At 52.4% G+C, this 23,678-nt stretch overlaps 1 protein-coding gene across 4 annotated transcripts in view; it reads left to right on the top strand.

The window, feature by feature from the left end:
- The window catches only part of SGSM1 (small G protein signaling modulator 1), an 85,887-nt gene that overhangs the window by 25,772 nt on the left and 36,437 nt on the right, over positions 1–23,678 (top strand). For 3 of the 4 annotated variants that reach the window (XM_046640620.1, XM_046640622.1, XM_046640623.1), the window contains exons 3-12: positions 3,059–3,134; positions 5,862–6,024; positions 7,595–7,747; positions 8,924–8,991; positions 9,272–9,417; positions 9,550–9,681; positions 12,408–12,532; positions 17,181–17,248; positions 18,407–18,570; positions 18,755–18,887. In XM_046640620.1, the coding sequence (XP_046496576.1) occupies positions 3,059–3,134; positions 5,862–6,024; positions 7,595–7,747; positions 8,924–8,991; positions 9,272–9,417; positions 9,550–9,681; positions 12,408–12,532; positions 17,181–17,248; positions 18,407–18,570; positions 18,755–18,887 (1,228 nt within the window). The remainder of the gene's footprint in view (positions 1–3,058; positions 3,135–5,861; positions 6,025–7,594; positions 7,748–8,923; positions 8,992–9,271; positions 9,418–9,549; positions 9,682–12,407; positions 12,533–17,180; positions 17,249–18,406; positions 18,571–18,754; positions 18,888–23,678) is intronic. The other variant, XM_046640621.1, reaches the window with a different exon arrangement.

Here is a 23,678-nt window from a genome sequence, read left to right on the forward strand (position 1 = left end):
TTTTAAATTTATTAAGACTTGTTTTGTGTCCTAAAACGTGCTCTGTCCTGAAGAATGTTCCGTGTGCAACTTGAGAAAAATGTGTATTCTGCTGTGGTTGGTGGAGGGTTCTGTATGTCTCTCAGGTCTAATTGGTCTATAACGTTGTTCAAGTCTTCTGTTTCCTTGCTGATCTTCTGTCTGGTTGTTCTATTGACTTGCCTTTTAACAAGATCCTTCTGGCTGTGTGAAGACAAGCCTCTAGGAGATGGATGCAAGGAGATAAGTGAGAGGTTACAATGTCGATCCAGGGCCACTTGGACCAGGGAGGGGCAGGTGGTGGGCATGAGAAGTAGTTCGACTCTGGGTGTATGTTGATGGCAGAGCTAACAGATTTTACTGACTCTTTAGAAGTTGGTAGTAGGTAAAGGAATTTGCCCCAAGGCCCTACAGCCAGGAAGTGGCTGAGCCGAGGTTTGAACCCAGGTCTGCCAGGCCTCAAAGGCTTAGCTCTTCATGAACCACTGGGCTTCTCTGAAAGAGCTCCTGACCCAGCTGCTTGGGCACCCCACCCTCCATGCCTGTCTGACAGTCCACCTACATCCACGACGTAGCCTGAACCCGCTCCCTCTGCCCCTCCGTTCCAAAAGGATGTCCAGGTCTGGGTGCTTGGCAACCCCCTTCTGGCAGGTTCTCAGAGACTTGGTTATAGGTCAGGATCACTGTGTCCTGCCTCAGGGGAGCAAAGGAAAGAGGGAGGCAGGTACCTGGGGAGGGGTGCGGCTGGGCAAATGCTCTGAGGCCCTGAGAGCTTAATGGCATCTTATAGAAGGAGCTCAGCCACTGAAGTCAGATAAACTTGAGTCCAAGATTTTGGCTCCATTCCTCACCAGCTGTGTGACCCCGGGCAGGTTACACCACCTCTCTGTGCCTGCTTCCTCCCTCGACAAGCAGGGATAATAATACGGCTGCTCTATTTACCCATTATTATAATGACAGGAAAGCATTTTTTCAGCTAAAATTCTGCCATAGCAGAAGTCCGTCATGATCCTCCAAGCCATTCCTTCCACAGACAGAACCTTATCGAGCCCCTGGGGTGTGCAGGAACCATGGCTGTAAAGCAGAGGTGCAGAGGGCTTGCCCTCCTGAGGGCCCAGCCTGGCCCCGAGGTCAGGTGCAGAGGAAATCGTTATAAACCTGATGGGGGTCATCAAAGCAGCTGCTGTGCGAACCCAAGCAGGGAGTGTCATCTCCTGAACAGGCTGTGGTTCCACCAGGACCAGAATAATGGTCAAAGGCAGCCAGATGAGGTTCCAGGCAGGGGCTGACCTACATGAAGCTGACATTTGTTGCAGGCACACTGTGCACCAGGCTCTGTGCTCAGCACGTGGGATGTGTGACCTTGTCCAGTCCTCTCATAGCCCTTTGAGGCAGGTGCAATTCCTATAAGCCTTTATCCACTGAGAAAACTAAGGCTCAGAGAGGTGATGTGATTTGCCTGAGGAAACACAGCGAGTAGCTAGAAGGGCCAGGATATGGCCGCTGGAGCCAAGACAGAAAACACTGGTGTAAGTTGGAATTCAACTCTGTTGCTTCCTAGCTGTGTGGCCTTGGGTGGGCCAGTTGGCTTCCCTGAGCCTCAGTTTCCATATCCATAAACGGGGCCGATTCCACGGGCCTGGCTAGATGGTTCCCAGGCTTAGAAATGCTGCTGGCAGAACACAGCTTGGAGCTTGCTGAGCTTGGAGGTCAGCAGCTGTTCACAACCCCTTAGGTTGTGCGGGGCGAGGGTGGTGCGGGGTGGCCCGCTCATGTGTTTTTCTGGAGAAGGTGGCCAGGAATGCTCTGAGTCTGTCTTCCCCTGCAGGAGGCAGCCAGAAGGAAGGGACAGAGAAGCAGGAGAGCGTGAGACAGCTCTCGGATGGCTGCAATGACATGCTGGCCTGGCCAAGTCTCGGGGGGCCGCAGTGCAGCCAGGAGGGGAGTAGGGGCTCATGGAGGGGGTGGATTTGGGATCTTGCTCCCTTCACCCCCACGTCACAACCTCAGTGATGTAGAACTGAGACTATCCTTTGAGATTATCTCTTCTGAACTCCTCAACTCAAGGTGGGGAAACTGAGGCCCAGAGAGGAGAAACGCTTTGCTGAAGTCCCACAATGACCCTGGGCAGAGTGAGGCGCAGAGTCCAGGAATGGAGGAATGTTCAGGTCTCAGAGGGTCATCTCCCTGTGCAGAGGCACAGCGGGCCTTTCAGTGCTGTGTCCCCCGTGCCTGGCACCCCAGAGGGGCCCAGGAAATGTTTGTCGAGCGAGTGAGTGTGGCAGGAAGAACATGCAGCCTGGGGAGTCAGCCCCGGGCTGGCTCCGTCTCCGCTCCGGGCCAGCACTCCTCTCTGGGCGAGTGGCTTCACCCCGCTGAACCTCTCTTTCCCAAAATAAGACCCCAAATCCAGCTAGTTGGGATCCAAGCAGGGATTTGAACCCAGGTCTCCCGGATTCCAGGGCTGATTTTTCACACGACACCCTCCTGATTCTTTATATACCTGTTTCATTCATTCATTCTTTCATTCATCTACTCATTTAGAAAATATTTATTGAGCTCCCACTATGCACCGGACACTGTTCTGGGCTCCGTGGAGGAAGCAGCGAACACGGCAGATGAGGCCCTGTCCTCGGGGAACTGATATTCTGGAAGAGGGAGATAGACAATAAGCAAATAAACAAATAGGACAGGAATAATTTAGTACTCTGAAGGCACCAGCGTAGGGGATGGATGGAGAGAGGGGAGGGCCACATTGGGCAATGTGGTCGGGGAAGGAGATGACATTTCATGTGACACCTGAGAAGAAGCCCACCGTGCAGAGAGCCTGAAAAAATAACTCAGTAAAATGTGATGTGTGGGGCTGTCATCGCAGGCCACAGGCCTCAGCCCTGCAGAAGACACAGCGAGGAGGGTGCGGACGGAAAGCAGTTATCAGAATGTCCCCAACGGCCTGAGAAGGCCGTGGGGGGACGCGGCCCCTGGGGTCCCTGCAGCCCAGTCGCATTTGGGTCCCCCTCGGGCCGCCCCTGCCTTCCAGGTGAAGCAGATCATGGAGGAGGCCGTCACGCGGAAGTTCGTCCACGAAGACAGCAGCCACATCGTGTCCCTCTGTGGTGAGTCTGTGGCCCGTGGCCTTGAAAGGGGGCTGCTTTCTCCGCAGGCTGTCTCGGGAAAGCAGTGCCTCGGAGCCAGGGTTCTTACAGCATCTTTTTCCCTCGTAACTCCAAAGTTATTTTCGGATTCCAAAGGTCCTTCAGTAGAGAACTGGGAAATACAGGGAAGTCTAGAGAGGGAATTAAGAATGACTTCCGCGCCTCGTGAAGGGGTAATGGTGGCGAACCCCCGAGGGACGGGGCTCCCCTCCGGTGGCTCAGTGCACAGTGACCCTGCTCCCAGGGACAAGTGGTCTCATCTCTGAGGAATGGCTCCATGTCCTTCCCTCGGTCTGCCTATGGCTGTCGCCAGGCAAGGGGAGAGGATGGATAGGGACTTAAAGAAAATAGGGAGTTCAGAGCCATGGACACATCCTGAGGGATCACGTCCAGCTGGCTCAGCAGAGGGAGCAGGTCCAGGCTCGGAGCATGACTCAGACTCTCCTTGAACCAGCTCCGCTCACAGGCTTCCAGAAATAACCTCGCTGCCAGGTCCTTCCTGCACTTCCACAATGGCTGGAGGCATATGTTTTGTGTGTCCCTGAAGTCAGGATTCAGCTCATAATTGGTCTGCAAGTAGAAGTGGGAGGGTTTCTCTCTTTCTCCCTGCAAACCTTTTGATTTCATGAGTGGAGTGTCTCATGATGAGGGACACGCTGTCATTCCCGTCTCATGGTCTTGGCCCCATGGAGAGGCCCGTCAGCTTCTGTCCAGATGGCTGAGGCCCCACCCGTGGGCTGGCAGCATGCCGAGCGCTCGCTGTGCCCCGGAGCCTGCTGATGTCAGTTCCACCCCTTTGCAGTCAGATAGATCTGGGTTCAGATCCCAGCTCTGCCACTTTTTTTGTTGGGTGACCTTGGCGAGATCTTTTTTCTTAAAGTGAGATATGTTTATTTAAAAATATATATATTTACATAAATATGTACATATACACCTATGTACCTATATATGTATGTGCATTACATAGACAAATAAATATGAATATGAGAATATATATATGCCCAATTTTTTTTCTCCTGGACATTTTTATTTGCAGATAAAATAATATGCATGTCCATTTCAGGATTGGTTGCGTATCTAGGGTTCAATTAAAGCCTTAGAGGAATCGAAAGTGAGAAAAATCATAATAATTCTCAACTCTCATCAAAGTTTTGGGTGAGAACATTTGATGGCACTAAATGGGGCCTGAAGGATCTCCTGGCAATTTCTTTTATCCATCGTTCCACCTGAGCCATTGTCAGAAAGAATCTAACCATGTCTACAGTGCTGAACAGGTGATTAACTTATTTCAGTATAAACAAGTGAACGTACTGTGTCTGTAAGTGAAAATGAAGATAGTTAAGAGATGCTCACCCAGAATATTTTAAATCCATGGGCATAGATTAGGCAATATGTGGGCATTCATGCAAAGCCAAGTCATGGCTAACAAAAAAACCAAGCCAAGCCACTAAACCAGAACGTCTCGGTATTTCTCCTTGCACATAACCTAACCTTGGCCAGGCTCTGGTCCCTTGGGGTGCTAGTGTGCTTGTCTGTGAAATGGCGATTCCTACAACACTCTGTTCAGGGGTTTTGTCACAGGATAAACCTTGACACTGGTAAGGTAATCCAGAGGTCCCCAATAAGGATTAGCTGTTATACTCACTTTTTCTGTAAACATTGATTATGCTCCTATTGCATACCAGAGTGAGCTCCCAGGCTGCTGTGTAAGACAGAAGGTAAGAAGATACGTAACAAAAGACTGGTGAAAGTACCAGAAATAAGATAGGGGGCGTCCGAATGGCTTGGCATAGGGTCTATTTCCCAGAAGGGAACACTGAGGCCCAGAGAGGGAAAATGATTTGCCTGAGGTCACACAGCAAGTTAGTGGTAGAGCTCAGGCTGCGACCAGATCTTCTGCCCTGAGCAGGGCTGGGCCGGGCCTCCAGGGGAAACACAGAAATGGGAAGATTACACTGACTCCTCCCTGCAGAGGAGGCCGAAGTGTCGCCAGCGCATCTTGGGCTCACACCTGGGTTTGCATCCCAGCCTTATCACGTATTTGCTGGGTGGCCCCGGGCAGTTCAGTTCTCCCCTCAGAGCCTCACTTTCCACATCTGAAAAATGGGGAGGGTTGTCCTTTCTTCCCTGGCTGTAGTGGAGGTGGAATGAGATCCGTAATGTCAGCTGTAGCTGGGTCACAAGAGTGATGGTGTTGACGTGATTCTGTGACTAGATGGAGCTCAGCCGCCCTGTGGGTGTCCACCCCTCCACCCGGACGGGAGTGACAGCTAATGTTCCTACAGCACTCACTCTGTGTCAGGCTGTGTGCTTTCCCTGCCTTTTTTCCACGTCATCCCAACAGCAGCCTTGGGCGGTTACTGTTCCTTCTGTCCCCATTTTACAGATGAAGAAGCTGAGGCACAGGGAGGGGAAGTAATTGCCCAAGTCACCCAGCTGGTTCATGGCTGGGAGAGGATATGAACAGAGACGGTCTGACCTTGGGCGGCCAGCGTGCGTTAACCACTGAGCTCCCTTGCTCACTTTGGAGCGGGTGAAAGGTGGTGAGGCATACACACTTTCCCCGTTGACGCTGTCACGAATTTGGGGATTCTGGGGCCCCTGGCTCTGCACAGCGCCTCTGATGCTCCAGCGGGGATGGGTGCTGGGGAGCGTGGGCAGGGCCCGCTGACCTTGATGTCCCCGCAGCGGCTGTGGAGGCCTGCGTCCTGCACGGGCTGCGGCGGCGGGCGGCCGGCTTCCTGCGCAGCAACAAGATCGCGGCTCTCTTCATGAAGGTGGGCAAGAGCTTCCCGCCGGCCGAGGAGCTGAGCCGCAAGGTCCAGGACCTGGAGCAGCTGATGGAGAACGCGTGAGTGTGGAGCTGGGGGAAGGGCTGGTGAGCTCCCGGAGGAGGCAGTCCGGGCTCCTCCCCCGGCCCTGCGAGAACCTGCTCCTCCCTACACTCATCCCACACTCCAGCTTATATGTGCTGGGGCAGGCACGTGGGCTGAGTGTGTGTACGTGAGCCCCTCCCGCCAGAGCCACCCCAGAGTCCCGACTGCACAGCCAAAACCCCCTCCTGGAGCCCAGGCAGGTTTCCACTCCAGCTGGTGCTGGCAGCCGCCCAGAGGACTGTGTTGTGAAAGATTCTGGAGCTGCACTTGGGCCTTATGGAAAGGAGTTCGTGGATTGATTAGCCATGTCTGTTACAGGCCAGGGAAGGGGGAGAGACCCTCAGCCACGTGTTCGCCGTCTCTGCTGTGGTGATGGCCCCACTTCCCTGAATGAGAAACAGCTCTCTCCTGGTCCTCAGGTCCTGCCTGCCCAGGGCTGCTGGCCAGAACGGGTGACGGGCAGGGCTCTGCATGTGGCCTGGCCAACTCCCTTTTGGAATCTGACTCCTCAGCCACCTGGTCTTCAGGTGCCTTCCAGGCCATCTGCTACACTCCCAGGTGCTTGCTGATAATGTCTTAGAAGGATGGATTTCCACGGGGGTTTCGTAATATCGGGAGTGACTTTCTGATGGAGGAATTGGAGGTGCCTGTGCCTGGTGGTAAGGGAGAGCCTTTCATTCATTTGTGCAATCACTCGTTCACCAACGGGTTCACTGAGCCTGTGCTGCAGGCCAGGCCCTGTGCTGGGCCCTGGAGACACAGCCATGAAAAGTCCCCGTGTTGGCCATGTGTAGAGTGTCAGGAAGTATTTCACTTAAAAAATAATTGAATCACTTAGGCCATACTCTCAAGGTGGCAGTCTGGAGGGGAGACAGAAAGGTGAGCAGGAAGTTGAGCTGCAGAGGCTGAGAGAGCACAGAGGAGGGGCCCCTCCCCAGCTCTGGCTGGTCCAAGAGGAGGGGAAGCCCTCTCGGAGACCTAAAGAGGGACACGGAGTCAGCCTGCAATGGGGTAGAGGGAAACCAGGCAGCAGCAGCTCATGGAAGGTCCTCACAGGAGAGCCTGGTGGCCTCAGGGATGGGCAGATATCTCTGTCTGGATCCTGGGGTCAGAGGAGGGGGTGATAAGGAAATGGCTGGAGAGGTGAACAGGGACGAGGTCATGAGCACCCTGCCCGTCATGTTAAAAAGCTTGCCCCTCAAGGGCACTGGGGAGCCACTGCAGAACCTATAATCCAAGACTCTTCCTGGCCAGCACTCCTTTCCAGAGAGAGAGAGAGAGAAATGTCGGTATGAGAATCTGGCTTGCCCATCAAACAGTGTGTGAAAGCGTCTGTTTTACCACATCTTCACGCTCACTGGGTATTATTATTTTTCCAGCTCTTTACCCATCTGCCATATGGGCGAGCACTGTGGGCTCTTGTTGTTGTTTTAGTTGGCATTCCTCTATTTCCTAGGGAGGTTGAACATTTCCCCATTTGCATATTGGCCCTGTCAGATTTCCTCTTTTGTGAATATCTCTTCTCCTCTTTTCCGGGTCTTGAAGGCGAAACCAGATCCAGGGCCTCCAGGAGAATGTGCGGAAGCTACCGAAGCTGCCCAACCTGTCGCCCCTCGCCATCAAGCACCTGTGGATCCGCACTGCCTTGTTTGAGAAGGTCCTGGACAAAATCGTGCATTACCTGGTGGAAAACAGCAGGTAAGGGGGGAAGACCCCACCCCTGGGTGCGCTCTGCCTCCCCCTCCTGGCCCTCCTGGGAATTGCGCATCAGTTCTGCTTCAGCCAATATTCTGGTTTGTAGAAGACATCCTTGGAGGAAAATTACAATGATGTCACTGCCATTTAGTGAGAACTTCCTGGTGTTGGAGTCTGTGCTGTTGCTATACGTGCAGGACGACATTTAATCCTCCCAACAACCTGGGGAGAGGAGTTCTGTCATTCTTCCCACTTTATAGCTGAGGACACCAAGCTCAGAGAGGGTAGTCACCTGCCCAGGGACACACAGCAAGGGAGGGACTAGCCAAGTTGGCCTCCCACTCAGTCCGTGTGGCTCCAGATCTTATGTTTTTCACACCCTGCTGTAGGATGGGAAGAGCCCGTCTGGCTGGGTATGGCTCAAGCCTCCATCTGCCTGCTGTGTGACCTCTAACAAGCCACTTACCCTCTCTGGTCCTGAGATCCCTCTGGAAGTCAGAATGAGGTCCTTTCCAAGTCTGATATTCTGTTAGTTTCTAGACTCTATGAGTTTTCAAGGAATTAAGAACCACTATACAAAACCAAACAAACAAACAAAACCCTCAGTGCGAACATTGTACTGATAGCATCACGTGTTATTTTGAAGAGCCAGAAGCCAGGGGCCATTTTTGAGTGTGTCAGGCCAGCATCATGCACGTTAGTTATCCAGGCAGGAAGCCCTGTTAAGACAGCTTCTCAGTACACACCACAGCTCAAAAGCATCTAATTGCCTTGATAATATTAGAAGGGCAGATGGCATCTGGCCTCTAAGCAGCTTCCCGTCTGACACGGAAGATGCGGTAGAAGCAGAAAGAACCAGCCGGGCCTCGGCTGCCGTCGAGTCATCATTCCTGTTCCTCTGGTGAAGTCCGAATCACAGCTGTGTGTGAAGCAGTTACGTGCCAGGCACTGTGTGAGGTGCCTTATATCTGTGGTCTCTCCCAAAAGTCCTCCGACAGCCCTGTGAGCATATTATTATTATCCCCACTTTACAGATGGGGCAGCGGAGGCTCACAGAGGGAACTGGGCACCAAGAGGGGGACGGCAGCCAGTCTGTCCGCTCCTGACCGCCAGGACATAATTGATTGTGCGCCCTCTGCTGGCCACCATCCTAACCTGCATGTCCTTTCCTCTCGCTAGTAAATACTATGAGAAGGAAGCTCTCCTGATGGACCCCGTGGATGGCCCCATCCTTGCATCTTTGTTGGGTAAGTGGTCCAGCGCTCTGAGCTTCGCATGGATCTCTGGTCTCGGCTGGCCAGAGCACCTCCTGAGGGCCTCTCTCGTCTCCATCCAGATTCCCCCATCCAAACTTACCTGTTCTCTGTCTTTTGCTGCTGGGTCTTGTTCTGGTCACTCCGTAGCAGGACCCTGGGGCATCCTAGCTGGCTGGACAGGACAGATAGTGCAATGGGTGGCCCAACTGGTGATAGAAAGGAGGGCACACTTTCTGGGGCTATGGATTCCCAGCCCCTGTCTGCTCCGCAGTGGGGCCCTGTGCCCTGGAGTACACCAAGATGAAGACTGCGGATCACTTCTGGACCGACCCCTCGGCCGACGAGCTCGTCCAGAGGCACCGCATCCACAGCTCGCACCTGCGGCAGGACTCGCCCACCAAGCGGCCAGCCCTCTGTGTGAGTGGGGCGGACGGCGGGGCCCTGGGGGGGAGTTAGGATGAGTTGTGGCCTTGGCCTGGAGGCGAGGAATGGAGTGGAGCCTTGAAGGTCGCTCCAGGCCTCATCCTCCACCTCCCCTCACACTGCCAGATCCAGAAGAGGCATTCGAGTGGCAGCATGGACGACCGGCCATCCCTGTCCGCCCGCGACTATGTGGAGTCCTTGCACCAGAACTCCCGGACCACCCTGCTCTACGGCAAGAACAACGTTCTGGTTCAGCCGGTGAGAGTTCCTCCGGGGCCCAGATCTTCCACTGCGGGTCTGGCTCCAGGGTGTAGACAAGGGGTTCCCTCTGGCTCCAGGTTGCTCATCCAGTCATCCATCCATCTACCCACTCACCCGTCCATTCATTCACCTGCCAATATTTCCATCTCTCCATCCATTCGTCCATATGCCAATATTTCCTTCTATCCACCAATCCATCCGTAGCTCAGCCAGCCAGCCAGTCAGCTCCCTCCCATCTGCTCATCTACCCATCCCTCTATCCATGCATCTACCCACCTTTCCTTTATCCATCTGTCTGTATTTATATCCATTTATATATATGCATCCATTCTTCTATCTCCCCATCTTTACATCCATCGATCCATCCATCCATTCATTCATGCATTTGTCCATTTATTTTCCAGTCCATCTATCCCTCCACCTGTCCACCCAGCCATCTATGCATCCATCCCCTCTTGTTATTGCTCAGTCATTCAGCAAACATTTTTACTGAACGTGCTATGCGCTGGATGCTTGAGATATCAAGATAAACATCTTCACGGCTAATGTTTATTGAGTGCTTCCTATGTGTCAGGCACCGTGCTAAGTATTTTTAACTGTATTAACTTGTTTAAACCTCAAAGCAACGATTTGAGGCAAGTGGTATGATCATAGATGGTAACACTGAGCCCATACTGGGAGGAGTAAGGGGCAGAGTGACGATTGGATTCAGGCTGGCCGGCGCCAGAGTCCGTGCCATTTACCAATCACCCTCTATGCCCCGGCACGGACCAGGCACCTGGACACGTGGTGAGCAATGCACACGAAGCGCCTACCCTCATGGAGTGCCTCCTTTGCTGTCCCCTCCCTGGGACCATTAGGGTCAGCATGGCGTTTGGGCTCAGCTGGGAGGAAGCAGATGGAGAGCTGTTGGCCACTCCAGCCCTGTGGTCACAGTTGCAATCACTGGGTGACCCTGAGTAAATCACATCTCCCTCTGAGCCTCAGTACCCACGTCACAATGGGTACAAGACTCTATTTCCTCAGACCTAAGAAGCCATGAATTTAAGATGCACCATTTTAAACATAACCATCAGGAAATTAAAAATGCTGTTAAAATATATAAAATATTTTCTCACTGCTTGGAAATTTTATTTTACATTTTTGAAAGAGCTCTTTGAGACAATTGGATATAGTATTTTTTAACCATACATTACTCTTATAAGTATACACAAGGGAAAAAATAATTGAAATATGTTAGTTAAGATAGTCCTAAAACTTCTTCACATTTCAGGGTCCAATCTTCTATATCAATTTTTGACTTGGAGTCATCGCTGCCCTTGTTTGTCCACCTAATATCATTTTCTGTTCCATCAAGAGAAAGAGTCAACAAGCTACAGCCCGTGGGCCAAATGCGGCCCTCCGTCTGTTTTTGTAAATAAAGTTTTATTGGAACACAGCTATGCCCATCAGTTTACATTGTGAATGGCTACTTTCACACTACAGTGGCAGAGTTGAGTGGTGGCAACAGAGCAGAGCCAAAATTATTCCCTATCTGACCCTTTACAGAAAAGTTTGCTGACCTCTGACCAAGAGCTCGGGAGATGTGACATTTCTTGCAAGCGTGTGCACTTCTTGTTGCTTTGCAAGAAAATCTGGAATTGTGGCTTCCTGCAGTGGTGAATAATGTGTCAGCTTCACCAGTATCGCGTTAGTGCTCCATTGCTCTGTTCCCAGACTTTCTCTGTACGCAATAACCTTTTGATTCAGAGCTGAATCACAGCCTGACCTTTTGGAAGACATTTAAAATAGCACCTGTACTCCGCATGCGAAGTAACAACCGTGCACAAAACCTTAATCGAAATAGCAACAATATGAACAGCTGTGACCGAGTTTGCACGAGATCAGGCAATGACAACGACGTCACAATTGTGCGATGCCGCTGATTAAAAGATGCATCCCCGTTTCAGGTGCATTAAAACGCGAGAAACAAATGTGCATCTTAGCATCGATGGAATGCTGCAGTGGCGCTCCCTTGTGGGGTGGCCGGCCTGTGTGGTTAAATCGAGACGCTGTGTGTGAAGCTGAGCCTTGCTTCGTATACGCAAGGTGCTCAGTAAATGTTAGTTGTCTGTCTCCCCGTGTCACTGAGTGAATTGGGTGGAGGGGCTGCCTCTTCTATGTCTGAGGCTTGGAGACACCCCCTCTGCCACACCCCACTGGGGATGAGACAGGGCAGGTGAGAGGCTCTTGGGGAAATTAGGGGATGGCAGAGGGTCAGGCTGCTGGGCAGGGAGCGTGGTGGGGGTTTTTGGGGACAGGGCTTCTGGATCATGCCCGTGGGGTTGGACACAGAGCTCCACTGCCATTTCTTTCTCCCTTAAGACTGGCCAAAATGCTGCCAGATCGATGCCTTCTGTTCAGGAGAGGGTGCGGTTGAGAAGGACGGAGCCCCTTCCGGCTTCTAAAGAGCCCCCAGCCCCAGACCTCAGGAGGGAGATGCAAGTGGGGAAGTGTTGGGGTGGACGGCTTCCACAGCTGGGCTCTATGGAACCATCCTGCGTGGGGGCCTGCAAGCAGGTTTGCTTAGCATGGCCATCCGGAAGGAGGTCTGGGGTCTTCCAGATGGCTGTGGCCTTGGAGGGAATGACCTGACGTCTTGCTTCTGGCTGTGCATCTTTGAGTCAAATGGGCCAGGGCCCAGGTCCACTGTGACTCTGGCCTGAGTCCTCCTCTCTCTGCAGAGGGATGACATGGAGGCCGTGCCGGGGTACCTGTCCCTCCACCAGACAGCTGATGTCATGACCTTGAAGTGGACGCCCAACCAGCTGATGAACGGGTCTGTGGGAGACCTGGACTATGAGAAGAGGTAGGGCACTGGGTGCATCCCCCGGGTCCCTCTCCTCGGCACGGGGAAGTCTGTGCCCTGTCCCTCATGCCCCGCCCCTGCCGGCTGCTCCATCCAGTTGTTGCAACCACTTGACCCAGCCTCCCTGCAGCTGTGGCCTCATGGGTAACTCAGGCTCGGAACGATCCGGGCACCGACTGGGAGAATCTTAGGGTATGGAAGTTAGGCAGAGTGCAGGGCAAAACACCACTCAGAGAGAGAAAGCTTTACAGAGATCTCGTCATCCCACAAAGGGCAAATCCCCCCCCATCTGCTGCCACCCTTCCCATCCCTCGATGACAAAGGGAGGCAGGAGGTGCAGGTTGGTGGGCGTCTGGTGGGCGACTGCGTCTCCTGTAAAGTCCTGTGACCTTATAAGACTCAGCAAAGACTTCGGAGTCAGGCTCCAAAGAAACACGGGGACCAGAGGCTCCTGCGGCGGTCCCCTGTGTGCTGGCACATTTAGGAAAGACTTTAGGAAGAACAAAGGGGAGGCAGTGTGCAAAGGTGTGGCCGGCCCGGGTGTTTCAGCCGGAGGAGGCTTGGCAGCTGGTGCGGGGGAGAAGCAATGATTTTTGCTGCTCTGAGTCCCTATCTTTCTTTTATGTTTTCTTGCTTTCTTAGAACTTTTTATTATGAGGAATTTCCAACATAAAACTAGATAAGGCTCCAGAACCCATCCCTTCTCCCCTGCATATTATCCTGCAGCCGCGTGCAGGCATCATGGGGTTTCATCTATATGTTGATTCTTTTCAAGGAACGTAACCAGAACACCGTTATTGTGTTCTGCGTAATGTTAAGCTTCAGTGCAATTAGCACCGGCCTTGTGTAATTAATAGCATTCTCTGAGTTGGTCACTTCCTGTGTAGAGGTGCCATCTGTCCTCAGAGAGGGTCCCTGGGAGGTGCTGCCGGTCCTAGGCTGGGCCGGATCATTCAGCTGCAGCCAGACCCTCACAGAGCAATGGTGTTGGGGCCAAGGAGACGCTCTTGGCCTGGAACCTCACCTCCCCTTATTCATCTTAAACCTTAGTATCCGCCCTTCCCCGACCTGACCTCCCAGCTGAGTCTGGCTCACAAGGAGCCCTGAATCTCCTTTGCAGCATTTACAAAACCATAGTCACATTGTAAATCTGTACCTACTTGTTCACTGACTGTCTCGCCCTCCAGACCTCAGTTCCGTGGAGGCGACAATCCTTTCTTGCTCACATCTTCTCCCAGCACCTGCCATAGATCGTAGCACATAGTAGGTGCTCAGATAATCTTTGTGAAACAGAGCAGGGAAGTCAGGGGGCCTGGTTTCATTCAGTACGTATTAACAGCACCTCCTATGAGCCAGGCCCTGTGCTAGATACAAGAGACGTAACAGATGAGTAGAAGGAGAGGACAGTCCTGACCTTCTCAGAGCTTACACTGTATCTACATTACACTGGAGGAGACCGTGAGTAAGCAAGTCCGTGGATAAGTATATGTCATAGGACCAAGTCCTTGCTCGGTCCTTACCTCACTGAGTGGCCCAAGGTACATCACGCCGCCTCTCTGGGCCTCAGTTTCCCCCTTCTATCAAATGATGAGGTTGGACAGGATGGTCTCCCCAGAACTCAAAAGTTCCCAAGGGTCAGCAGGGGCTCCTCAAACAATGGATTGTCTTCCTCTAAACATCAAAGCTTTCAACAGCCCAGGGACCCTGTTCGTTGCTTGGACTTAAGCCCAAGGTTGTGTGGGCAGAGAGCTTTTGACGCTAACGTTTTGGGAGAGGCATTGGACCAAATGGTTGCCAGGCACCTCTTCTCCAGCTCAAATCATCGGAGTCTCCATGTTTCTGCTTCATCTTTTCCTCTGTGAACAGGCACATCGTAGGTGCTTCCATATTGAATTCTGGCTGAATCTGCACTTCCAAGGTCACTGCCGCTGGAGCTGGGGATTTCCGCAGCCCTGGGCTCTGAACCTCCATCTATTCTTGCAACCCTTGCCAGGGACCGGGGCTCAATGGGAGAGAAACAGCAGGAGTCAGAAGTGTAGGGGCTAGCGTGTGGGGAAGGGGGCACCCAAGGGTTCCAGCATCCCTTTGGGGACCAAGGAACAAGGAAGATGAGGGGGGTGGTCCTTGTCGAAGGAGGTTCGGGAACTCGTCACTCTTTCCTAGCCAGCCCTCCCTCTTGCACAACCAGGGTCTTAACTCCCAGCTAGGTTTTCTCATGTTCAAGAGGAAATATCACCAAAGATGTGGTTATTTGGGCTCTGGAGTCAGAGCAGACTTGGCTCCAATCTCAGCCCTGCCGTGCGGAGCAGCTGGAAGCCCCATACACTGCTGGTGGCACAACCACTTTACAGACCAGTGTGGTAGTTTTTTATATGACCCTTACCATATGACCCAGCAATTCCACTCTAGGAAGCTGTTAAAACATGTAAAATGAAAACAAAACCTCAGCTCTTGCTCCTTCCCAGTTGAGTGACCTTGGACAATCTACTTCACCTCCCTGAGCCTCAGTTTGTTCATCTGTAAAATGGGGATGTGGCAGTGGAACCTGTGAATAGACATGCAGGGAGGATTCAGTGAGAAGATGCATGTAAAGCCCTTAGCAGGGAGCCTGGCACCTGGAAGGCCTCTCGGTCATGGGGCCGCTGGTTCTAATTAACACAGATGCACAGGGACTCTAGCCACAGAGCTCCTCTTTGCTGGTGTCTGGTGGTGGTTGGAGAGTTGCTTTGTCTACTGGGCATCCCAGGGCCCGGCATTCAGCATTCACTCTGGATATTCTCTGAGTATCTTGCAGACGTCAACAAAACCCAGCCCCTCTCTGGGGTTCAGCACCCCCTTGGGGGGACAGCGGACAAAACAGGCTGTTGCAACTCTGTGTGATGGGCATGGTGTGGGTGCCCAGAGAAGGACCTCCTGGCTGAGAGTGGGCATGGGGGGTGTGGTGAGCAGAGGCTGCCACCCTGAAAGTGCTTGTGTTGTGTACCTGACCATCCTCCCAGGACACTCACTCAGTGGACCCTGGCCAGGTTGCTTCTGGCATGGACCAGTGCAGAGGGGCCCTGTCCAACTTCCTCCTTTCGCAGCAAGGGAAACCAAAGCCCAGAGAGGGGGAGGGACCAGTTCAGTGTGGGGGGCCGAAGTGGGATTTGAACCCTGTCTGACCTCGAAGGCTGTGTTAGTTTGGGTCCTCCAAGAAGCAGACACCCACACAGGAGAGGCGTGCAGGAGAGACTGACTGGGGGAAGCTCCTGTGAAGGACAGAAGTGAGGAGCCGGAGGAGGCAGGAAGAACCTTCAGATCACAAAGCTGGTCTGACCCCTGTGAACGGAGAGGTGAAAGGAAGGGAGATCGGGCAGGAAAAGTCTCGGACATGGTGCATTTCTAAGAATGTTTGGCCAGATCAGTTGAGAGTCCCTGGGCTAAAGCTGACCGCTAAAGGAGCCCCTGGCCCACAGGAGCAGGCCTATGCTGGCATCCACATATGCTCAGTCTTGGCCAAGGGCAGCCCGAGCAAAGCGTGGCCCTGCCACGAACCTCATGGTGGATCCACAGCAGTGTCCTCTGAAGCTGTTGGTCAACTCTGCTCCCCAAGCAAGGTCTCCTGAAGGGGACGTGAGCAGGGCATTCCCATGGCTGCTTCAAAACCCGAGCTCCTGTGGTCCCCACCTCTCATTGTGTTCTGAGGGGAAAAGCAACCTGTCTCAAGACAGTGGTAGGCTTTGCGCTGGAAGTGGAAAACCTACTGTAAGTAATCCAGGGCCCATTAACCAAGTGCTTTTCTATGTATCAGTGCTGTGTTGAGTGCTTCAGATGTGTGATTCCATTTGGTCCTCACAGCAGCACTATGCCGTGGGTATTATTATCATCCACATTTTACAGAGGAGGAAACTGAGGCTCATGGAAGCCTACAGGTCACACTGCTGGGACCTGTGAAGTCAAGGCTGTTGGGTGGCTATTCTAACCACATGGACACCCGGGGGCCTAGAGTTAGGGTCTGAGTTACTCAGGACTTTTAGACACCAGTGACAGAAAACCAAACTCAAGCTGACTTAAGTGTTTGCTCACATGAACTGAAAAATCCAGAGACAGTGGCTTCAGGCATGGTGGGATCCAGGGACTGGAATAATGAAGACCTGAACTCTTTCCATCTCTTGGCTCTGCTTTCCTGACTGGTGACTTCACTCTCAGGCAGGCTTTTTCTTCTATCATCCGTACCACTACTCTCCTAGCACAAAGGAGCATCTTTCCCAGTAATTCTAACTTAAATCCAGTAATGGAATCTCATTGGTTCTGCTTGGGTCATGGGGCCATCCCTGAACCAATCTCTGTGGCCAGAACAGTGGAATAGGCTGACTGGCCAGGCCTGAGTCAGGTGGCCATTCGTGGAGTCCTGGGGTGGAGGGTGGGTGGGGTCAGCCTCAGCCACATGGACTGGAGGTAAGGGAGGGGGGTTCCTTGGGAAACTGGGGTGCTGGGACCAGAAGAAGGGGAGACTGAGTCTGGGGAGACTGCGACCTGGATGTTGGGGACAGGTGGGTCCTGGTGAGAAGGGTGGAGGAGCCCATGGGTGGTCTTCTGGCCTCCTGGGCCCTTCCCCACAATGAGGTGGGCAGGCATTCTGCAGACCTGACCCTCCCTCCACTTCCAGCGTCTACTGGGACTACGCCATGACCATCCGCCTGGAGGAGATTGTCTACCTGCACTGCCACCAGCAAGGTAGGGACTGCGGGGGCAGCACAGGGCCGGGGTGTTTATTATTATCTGGGCAACCTCGGCCAAGTGACCTGACCTCTTGGAGCCTTATGATCTGTTCAACTGCAAATGAGTGACGTCACCTCTCTGAGCCTCAGTTTCCCCGCCAATAAAGTGGGGATCATAGCAGTACCTCTCGTAGGGTGGTTGTGAGGATAAAAGGATGCATGTGAAGGGCTCACATGGTGGTAGTTGCTGATACTTACTGAGCACTTATGATGCACCAAGCCCGGTTCTAATATTTACATGCCTGTTATTTAATTGTCACAACCACCCAGCGACAGGGGCTCCATCATTCCCACTTTAGAGATGAAGAGGCAACTTGGCACAAAGTCCAGAGCCTGTAAACTCCAGAGCCTGGTCTTGCACCCAGGTCTTTGTCACTCCAAAGTCAGTGCTCTGACGACCTGGGATTACTAACTCGAGTTCTTTGAAGCTCAGAGAAGGTACATTCAGAACAAGCAGAGGGCTGTCCTGCTTTAGGAAGCATGGGTCTGTGCCCCACCGAGGCTTACATTAATTTATTTAATGAGACAGACCTGGGTTCAGATCCAGGCCCTGCCACTTACCAGCTGTGTGAGCCTGGGCATGTTACATAACCTCTCTGAGCCCCGGGTTCATCATTGGTAAAAGAGGCAATAATAGATACGCCTCAGAGGGCTGTTTTGAGTATTACAGTGAGACAATGCCTTTAACATGCCGTCTTTGTATACAGTAAGTGCTCAATACATGCTAGTGAGAGTCAACTATTGCCCTGAGAAGGGGGCAAGTCGGAAATCTTTCCTATGAAAATAGGTCACGTAGATTTGTGGAGGATGCTTAAGGGGTGTGGTGTATTAGGGGGCAGCCTTTTCTTTTTTGGGGTGACTTAGGGAGGCCAACCACACTCTCCTTGACCTTGTCCTGTAGCTCCCCAGTCAATGACAATGGGAGGTAGGCTGAGGGGGACTTGGGAGGTAAAAACTGCCCCTGACCTTCTGCCCAGGCCTTTCCCGGGGCCTCCAGGCAGGTCCATGGGTCTGGCTCTGCAGGCCTGGGGGGATGTGTTGGCTGGGAGGGCCCCGCCACCACACCTCATAGTGACTTCCCACTGGGTCTCCTCTGGCCGGGTCGCGGTGGCAGTGGACAGCGGTGGGACGGTGGTGTTGGTCAGCCAGGATGGGATCCAGAGGCCGCCTTTCCGCTTCCCCAAAGGGGGGCACCTCCTGCAATTCCTCTCGTGCCTGGAGAACGGGCTGCTCCCTCACGGGCAGCTGGACCCGCCCCTCTGGTCCCAGCGGGGGAAGGTGAGTGACCGTGGGGGGTCCAGGGAGGCTGGGGTGGGGGTCAGCCACGGGGAGTGGTCTTTCTTGCCCATGGGCCCTATGTGGCTTCATGGGCTTGCGCACAGCGCCCCCCGAGCCCCTCAGGCCGTGCAGGCTGGAGGGACAGGTGCGTCCCAGGGACCGTGCATGGGACACGTTCTTTCAGGGCAAAGTATTCCCCAGACTGCGCAAGAGGAGCCCTCAGGGTTCCGCCGAGTCCACGTCTTCAGACAAGGAAGATGACGAGGCCACGGACTACGTGTTCAGGATCATCTATGCCGGCATGCAGTCGGAATTCGGTAAGACGCCCTGGCCCCGGGCCCCGGGCATCCACCTGGGAGCTGACCCTGGAAACAACTCCAGGTATTTGGAACTAGAGGACGAAAGGTCTGGGGCCAGCAGGGGGGTGCCTGGAATCAGAAAGTTAGTATCTTGGCGGCCTCGGTTTCCCCCCAATGAGAACAAACAACCACTCTCTACTTAGCTAATAAAGATGCCACTGCGGGACAGGTGGCATAGGCTAGCGACAGTGATGTGGCTCTGGAATCCTGGTTGAACTTGGGCAAGGCCCTTCACCTCTCTGTGCCTCGGTTTCCTCATCTGTAAAATGGGCATTTTCATAGCACCTATTTCATAGAGTCCTTGTGAGGATTAAATGAGTTCAGGCAGTTGGCACAGAACGCTCAAATGTCAGCTGCTACTATGTTATTGTTATTATTATTTTGTTGTAAGGATTCAAGGAGATAATGAGGTGATCAATGTAAAGCCCATAGAATAAGGCCTCGCACACAGTAGGCCCTCAATAAATGGTCTCAGACAGGAGAAGGGAAGCGAAGCTCGCGGCACTAACAGACGAGATAGTAAACGTCTGCATGGTGACCGCCGGGAAATCGATGCTTGGTTAATGGAAACGGGCACATTGACATCATCATTATCATGGGCTTCTTGTGAGGACTGAGTGAATTAATATTTGGAAATTCTCAGAAGGAGGCTGGGCATCTCTCAGGCACTGCATGGATATCTGTAGTGTGAAGTTACAGGTGCCTTCTGTTAACCACTTTATTGAACCCTCCGTGGCTCTGTTGTTCCCGCTTGCCAGATAATGACTCTGAGCTGCACCTTGCTTAAGTGACCACAGCCGGGCAGGGAGGGGCTCTTTGAAAGCAGCCGTCCTCCCTGGCGAGATTGCACTGTTCGTGCCAGGCCCCTAACACCCCGCCTCTCAGCCATCGCTGAGTCGGTTGAGGGCGTGGGGCAGGCTCTCCGGGAAGGGCTCATGGGCTCGGGCTAGCCCGTGTTTTCACATATATATACCTTCGTGGCCAGTTAGGAGCACAGCCTGTTCCTGCGTCATGAAGAGTGTCCTGCAGAGTCTGTTACCACGGTCATTCCCGCCCAGGATCACGGGCTGGAGCCGTCCCAGCCTGTCTGTGGTCCCGCAGCTCACACAGCCCCACCAGAGAGCTGATTCATGAGAGAGATCAGATGCCTGTGGCTGCCTTCCTGGGCAACTTTCTCCAGAGGGGTGCATCCAACCAATAATTTGCAGGCTCCTGCTGGGAGCCAGGCTGGGAGCTGCATGTCTTACTTATTTGGGGAATATCCATGTTAGCCTGTTGTGGCTCTGCCTGTGCCAGTGGGACAGATGCCAGCTGTGCCCACACACACCCCTCTGTGCACGCCACTCTGCTGCCAGCTCCCAGCCTTTGTATCTCTGTGCCTGAGGGGCTCTCCAGCCACCAGGGTCCTTCTGTCCAGGGGTGGAGCGGATGAGAATTGTCAGAGGACCAATGTCCCCTGGAGCAGTTCTCAGCCAATGATTGACAGGAGTTGGCATATAAATGCCCCAGCTCCCTCACCCCTCAGGTGAGAAAACTCTGGAGTCTGTGTTCTGTGCGTCTCCCAGAGGGCGACCGGAGATCGAGCACCACTTGCCTGTGGTGGTAACTTGCATGTAACTAACCAGGTACTCTGCCTTCCGGCCCACCCTAACCATGCTTCTTGGCAATGCCTCCCAAATAAACTATTTGCTCTTGAATCCTTGTCTGCCTTTGAGGAAACCCCAACTAAGTCAGTTTATTTAGAACAGGGCTTCTCAAGCTTAGCAGTACTGACATTTCAGATGGCACAATTCTTTGTGGTGGGGACCTGTCCTGTGCATTGTAGGCTGTTGAGCAGCATCTCTGGTCTCCACCCACTAGGCACCAAGTAGCAAAGCCCACCCCTATGCCCCACCAAATTGGGGCAACCAGACATGCCTCTAGGTGTCGCCAAGGGTCCCCTGGAGGCAAAATTGCTCCTGGCTGAGAACTGCTGGTTTAGAGAAAAGAGCACGTTCCTGCATTCGAGCCTGCCACTGCGGTGTGGCCAAGTGACTTGCCCTCTGCAGGCCTCATTTTCTCGTCTGTAGAATGGGGATTACAGCCTCCCCGACCCAGGATCATGTTCTGAGGAGTCAGGGCGATGATATGTCGAACTCCTAAGGTGACACTGGACAGATGCTTAGTGAGCAATAGTAGGTATCCTGTATTGAGCACCCCTGTGTGCCATGCCACTTCTGTGCTTTCTCCTTGTCCTAATTCATTTAGTCCTCACCACAGCCCACCCAGGCAGGTAGCATTGTCATCGCCGTTCCCCCTTTTTCAGAGGAGGAACCTGAGGCACAGAAAGATTAAGAGATTGGCCCAGGGTTGCACAGCTAATCCTTAGCATGGCTGGAATTTGAACCCAGGTGGTCTGGCTCCAGACTCCGTGCAGGCTGTATTGATGGGGGGCGGGGGGAGGGCATTATGGGCTCACCTCCTTCATCTTCAAGGTCAGTTTCAGCCCACGTGGAAATGGTGGCCACCCCCATCCTCGGTTGATTTTCTCAGGGGCCTGAGCCTCACAGAGTTAACACAAAACCATCTTTGTGCTTATGCTTTTCATCTATGAAGTCCTTTCTGAAGAAGTGCCTAAATCAGAAATCCACTAAGCCCCCTTCCTCTGGGCCAAATTCGGCCCACAACCTATAGTTCCAAATAAAGTTTTATTAGAACAGGGCCATCCCCATTCATTTACATATTGTCTGTGGCTGCTTTCACGCCATAAAGTCAGAGTGGAATGTTTGTGACCGAGACCGTAGGGCCCACAAAGCCAAAAATATTTACAGAAAAAGTCTGCAGATGCCTGCCTTAAAGAATAAGAGAGAAGAGTTTCACCGTGGGAGGGGAGGTGTGGCCACAGATGATTTTCCACTCCCTTTCAGGGTCCTCTCACCCCTGTCTCCACCACCTGGTTCTCTGCCTGCACCTTGTGCCCAGAGGAGGCAAAGACGAGCTCTAAAACGTTCAGATAGGCTCATGGTCAGAGAAGGGCATTTCAGACTTGTCTGTTGCTGTGACTGCCTCTGTAATGCCTGGTGTGACAGTCTGAGCCACATGTGGCCACTGAGTGCTTGAAATGCGGCTAATCCAAATTGAGATGTGCTGTAAGTGTAAAATACACACTGGATTTTGAAGAGTTGGTCCAAAAAAAAAAAGAATATAAAATATCTCAATAATTTCATATTGATTATATGTTAGAATGATAACATTTTAGACGCGTTGGGTTAAACAGAATAGATTGTTGAGACTGATTTCACCTGTTTCATTGTACCTTTTTGATGTGGCTACTAGAACATTTTAAGTGATGCCAGTGGCTCGCGTTGTATTTGTATTGGACTCAGCCTCGGCGCTGTGGACTTTTGGCCTGAGTAATTGTGTATATGGGGGCGTGTGGGGGAGGTCTTGTGCATTACAGGATGCTGAGCAGCATCCCTGGCCTCTACCCACTGGACGCCAGTAGCATCTGGCTAATCCTCAAGTCGTGACAACCAAATATGTCTTCAGACATCACTAGATGTCCCTCAGGGGGCCAAAATTGCCCAAGTTGAGAACCAGTGGTCTAGGGCAAGGATGGCACGAGGAGACAGCAGCCAGGGAAAACAGCTGAGAGTATGACTAGGACCTCAGGGTCCGAACCCCTGGGTTGGAATCCCAGCTCCACCACTTACTAGCTGGGTGGTCTTGGGCATGCTGCTTAAACTCTCTGTGCCTCAGTTTCCTAATCTGCAAAAGGGGATAATGATAGTACTTGTGCTCAATAAGTGGTAGCTGTTGGTGGTGGAAAGGGAAGGGGGGACAGCAGTAAAAAAGACCAGCTATGGGGCCGGCCTGTGGTCTAGTGGTTAAGTTTGCATACTCTGCTTTGGTGACCGGGGGTTCATAGGTTTAGATCCTGGGCGCTGACCTAGCATGGCTCATCAAGCCATGTTGTAGGGGTGTCCCACATAAAATAGAGGAAGATTGGCACAGGTGTTAGCTCAGCAACAATCTTCCTCAAGCAAAAAGAGGAAGATTGGCAGCAAGTGTTAGCTCAGGGCCAATCTTCCTCACACACACACAAAAAGACCAGCTATGCCGGTTACTACCCAGTGGGGCTTTGGGTAGTTAAGTTGTATCATCATTCTGATCCTCAGTTTTCTCTTCTGCATGACATGTTACCCAGCACATGCTGGACACTTTTTTGGACATTTTACTTATTTTTTATTGAGGTCACATTGGTTTATAACATTATATAAATTTCAGGTGTACATCATTATGTTTCAACTTCTGTGTAGACATCGTGTTCACCACCCAAAGACTAATTGTCATCTGTCACCGCACACATGTGCTCTGTCACCCCTTTCACTGTTCTCCCTTCCTCTGTGGTAACCACCAATCCATTCTCTGCGTCTATGTGTTTGTTTGTTGTTGTTGTTTTTGTCTTCCACATATGAGTGAAGTCATGGTATTTGACTTTCTTCATCTGACTTATTTCGCTTAGCATGATACCCTCAAGGTCCATCCATGTTGTCACAAATGGCCGGATTTCTTATGGCTGAGTAGTAGTCCACTTTGTATAAATACCACATCTTCTTTATCCATTCATCCCTTGATGGGCACCTAGGCTGCTTCCAAGTCTTGGCTATTGTGACTAATGCTGCAATGAACACAGGGGTGCATGTATCTTTACACATTCATGTTTTCAAGTTCTTCGGGTAAATACCCAGCAGTGGAATTGCTGGATCA

The sequence above is a fragment of the Equus quagga genome, chromosome 15 (assembly GCF_021613505.1).
Source record: "Equus quagga isolate Etosha38 chromosome 15, UCLA_HA_Equagga_1.0, whole genome shotgun sequence".
Lineage (NCBI taxonomy): Eukaryota > Metazoa > Chordata > Mammalia > Perissodactyla > Equidae > Equus > Equus quagga.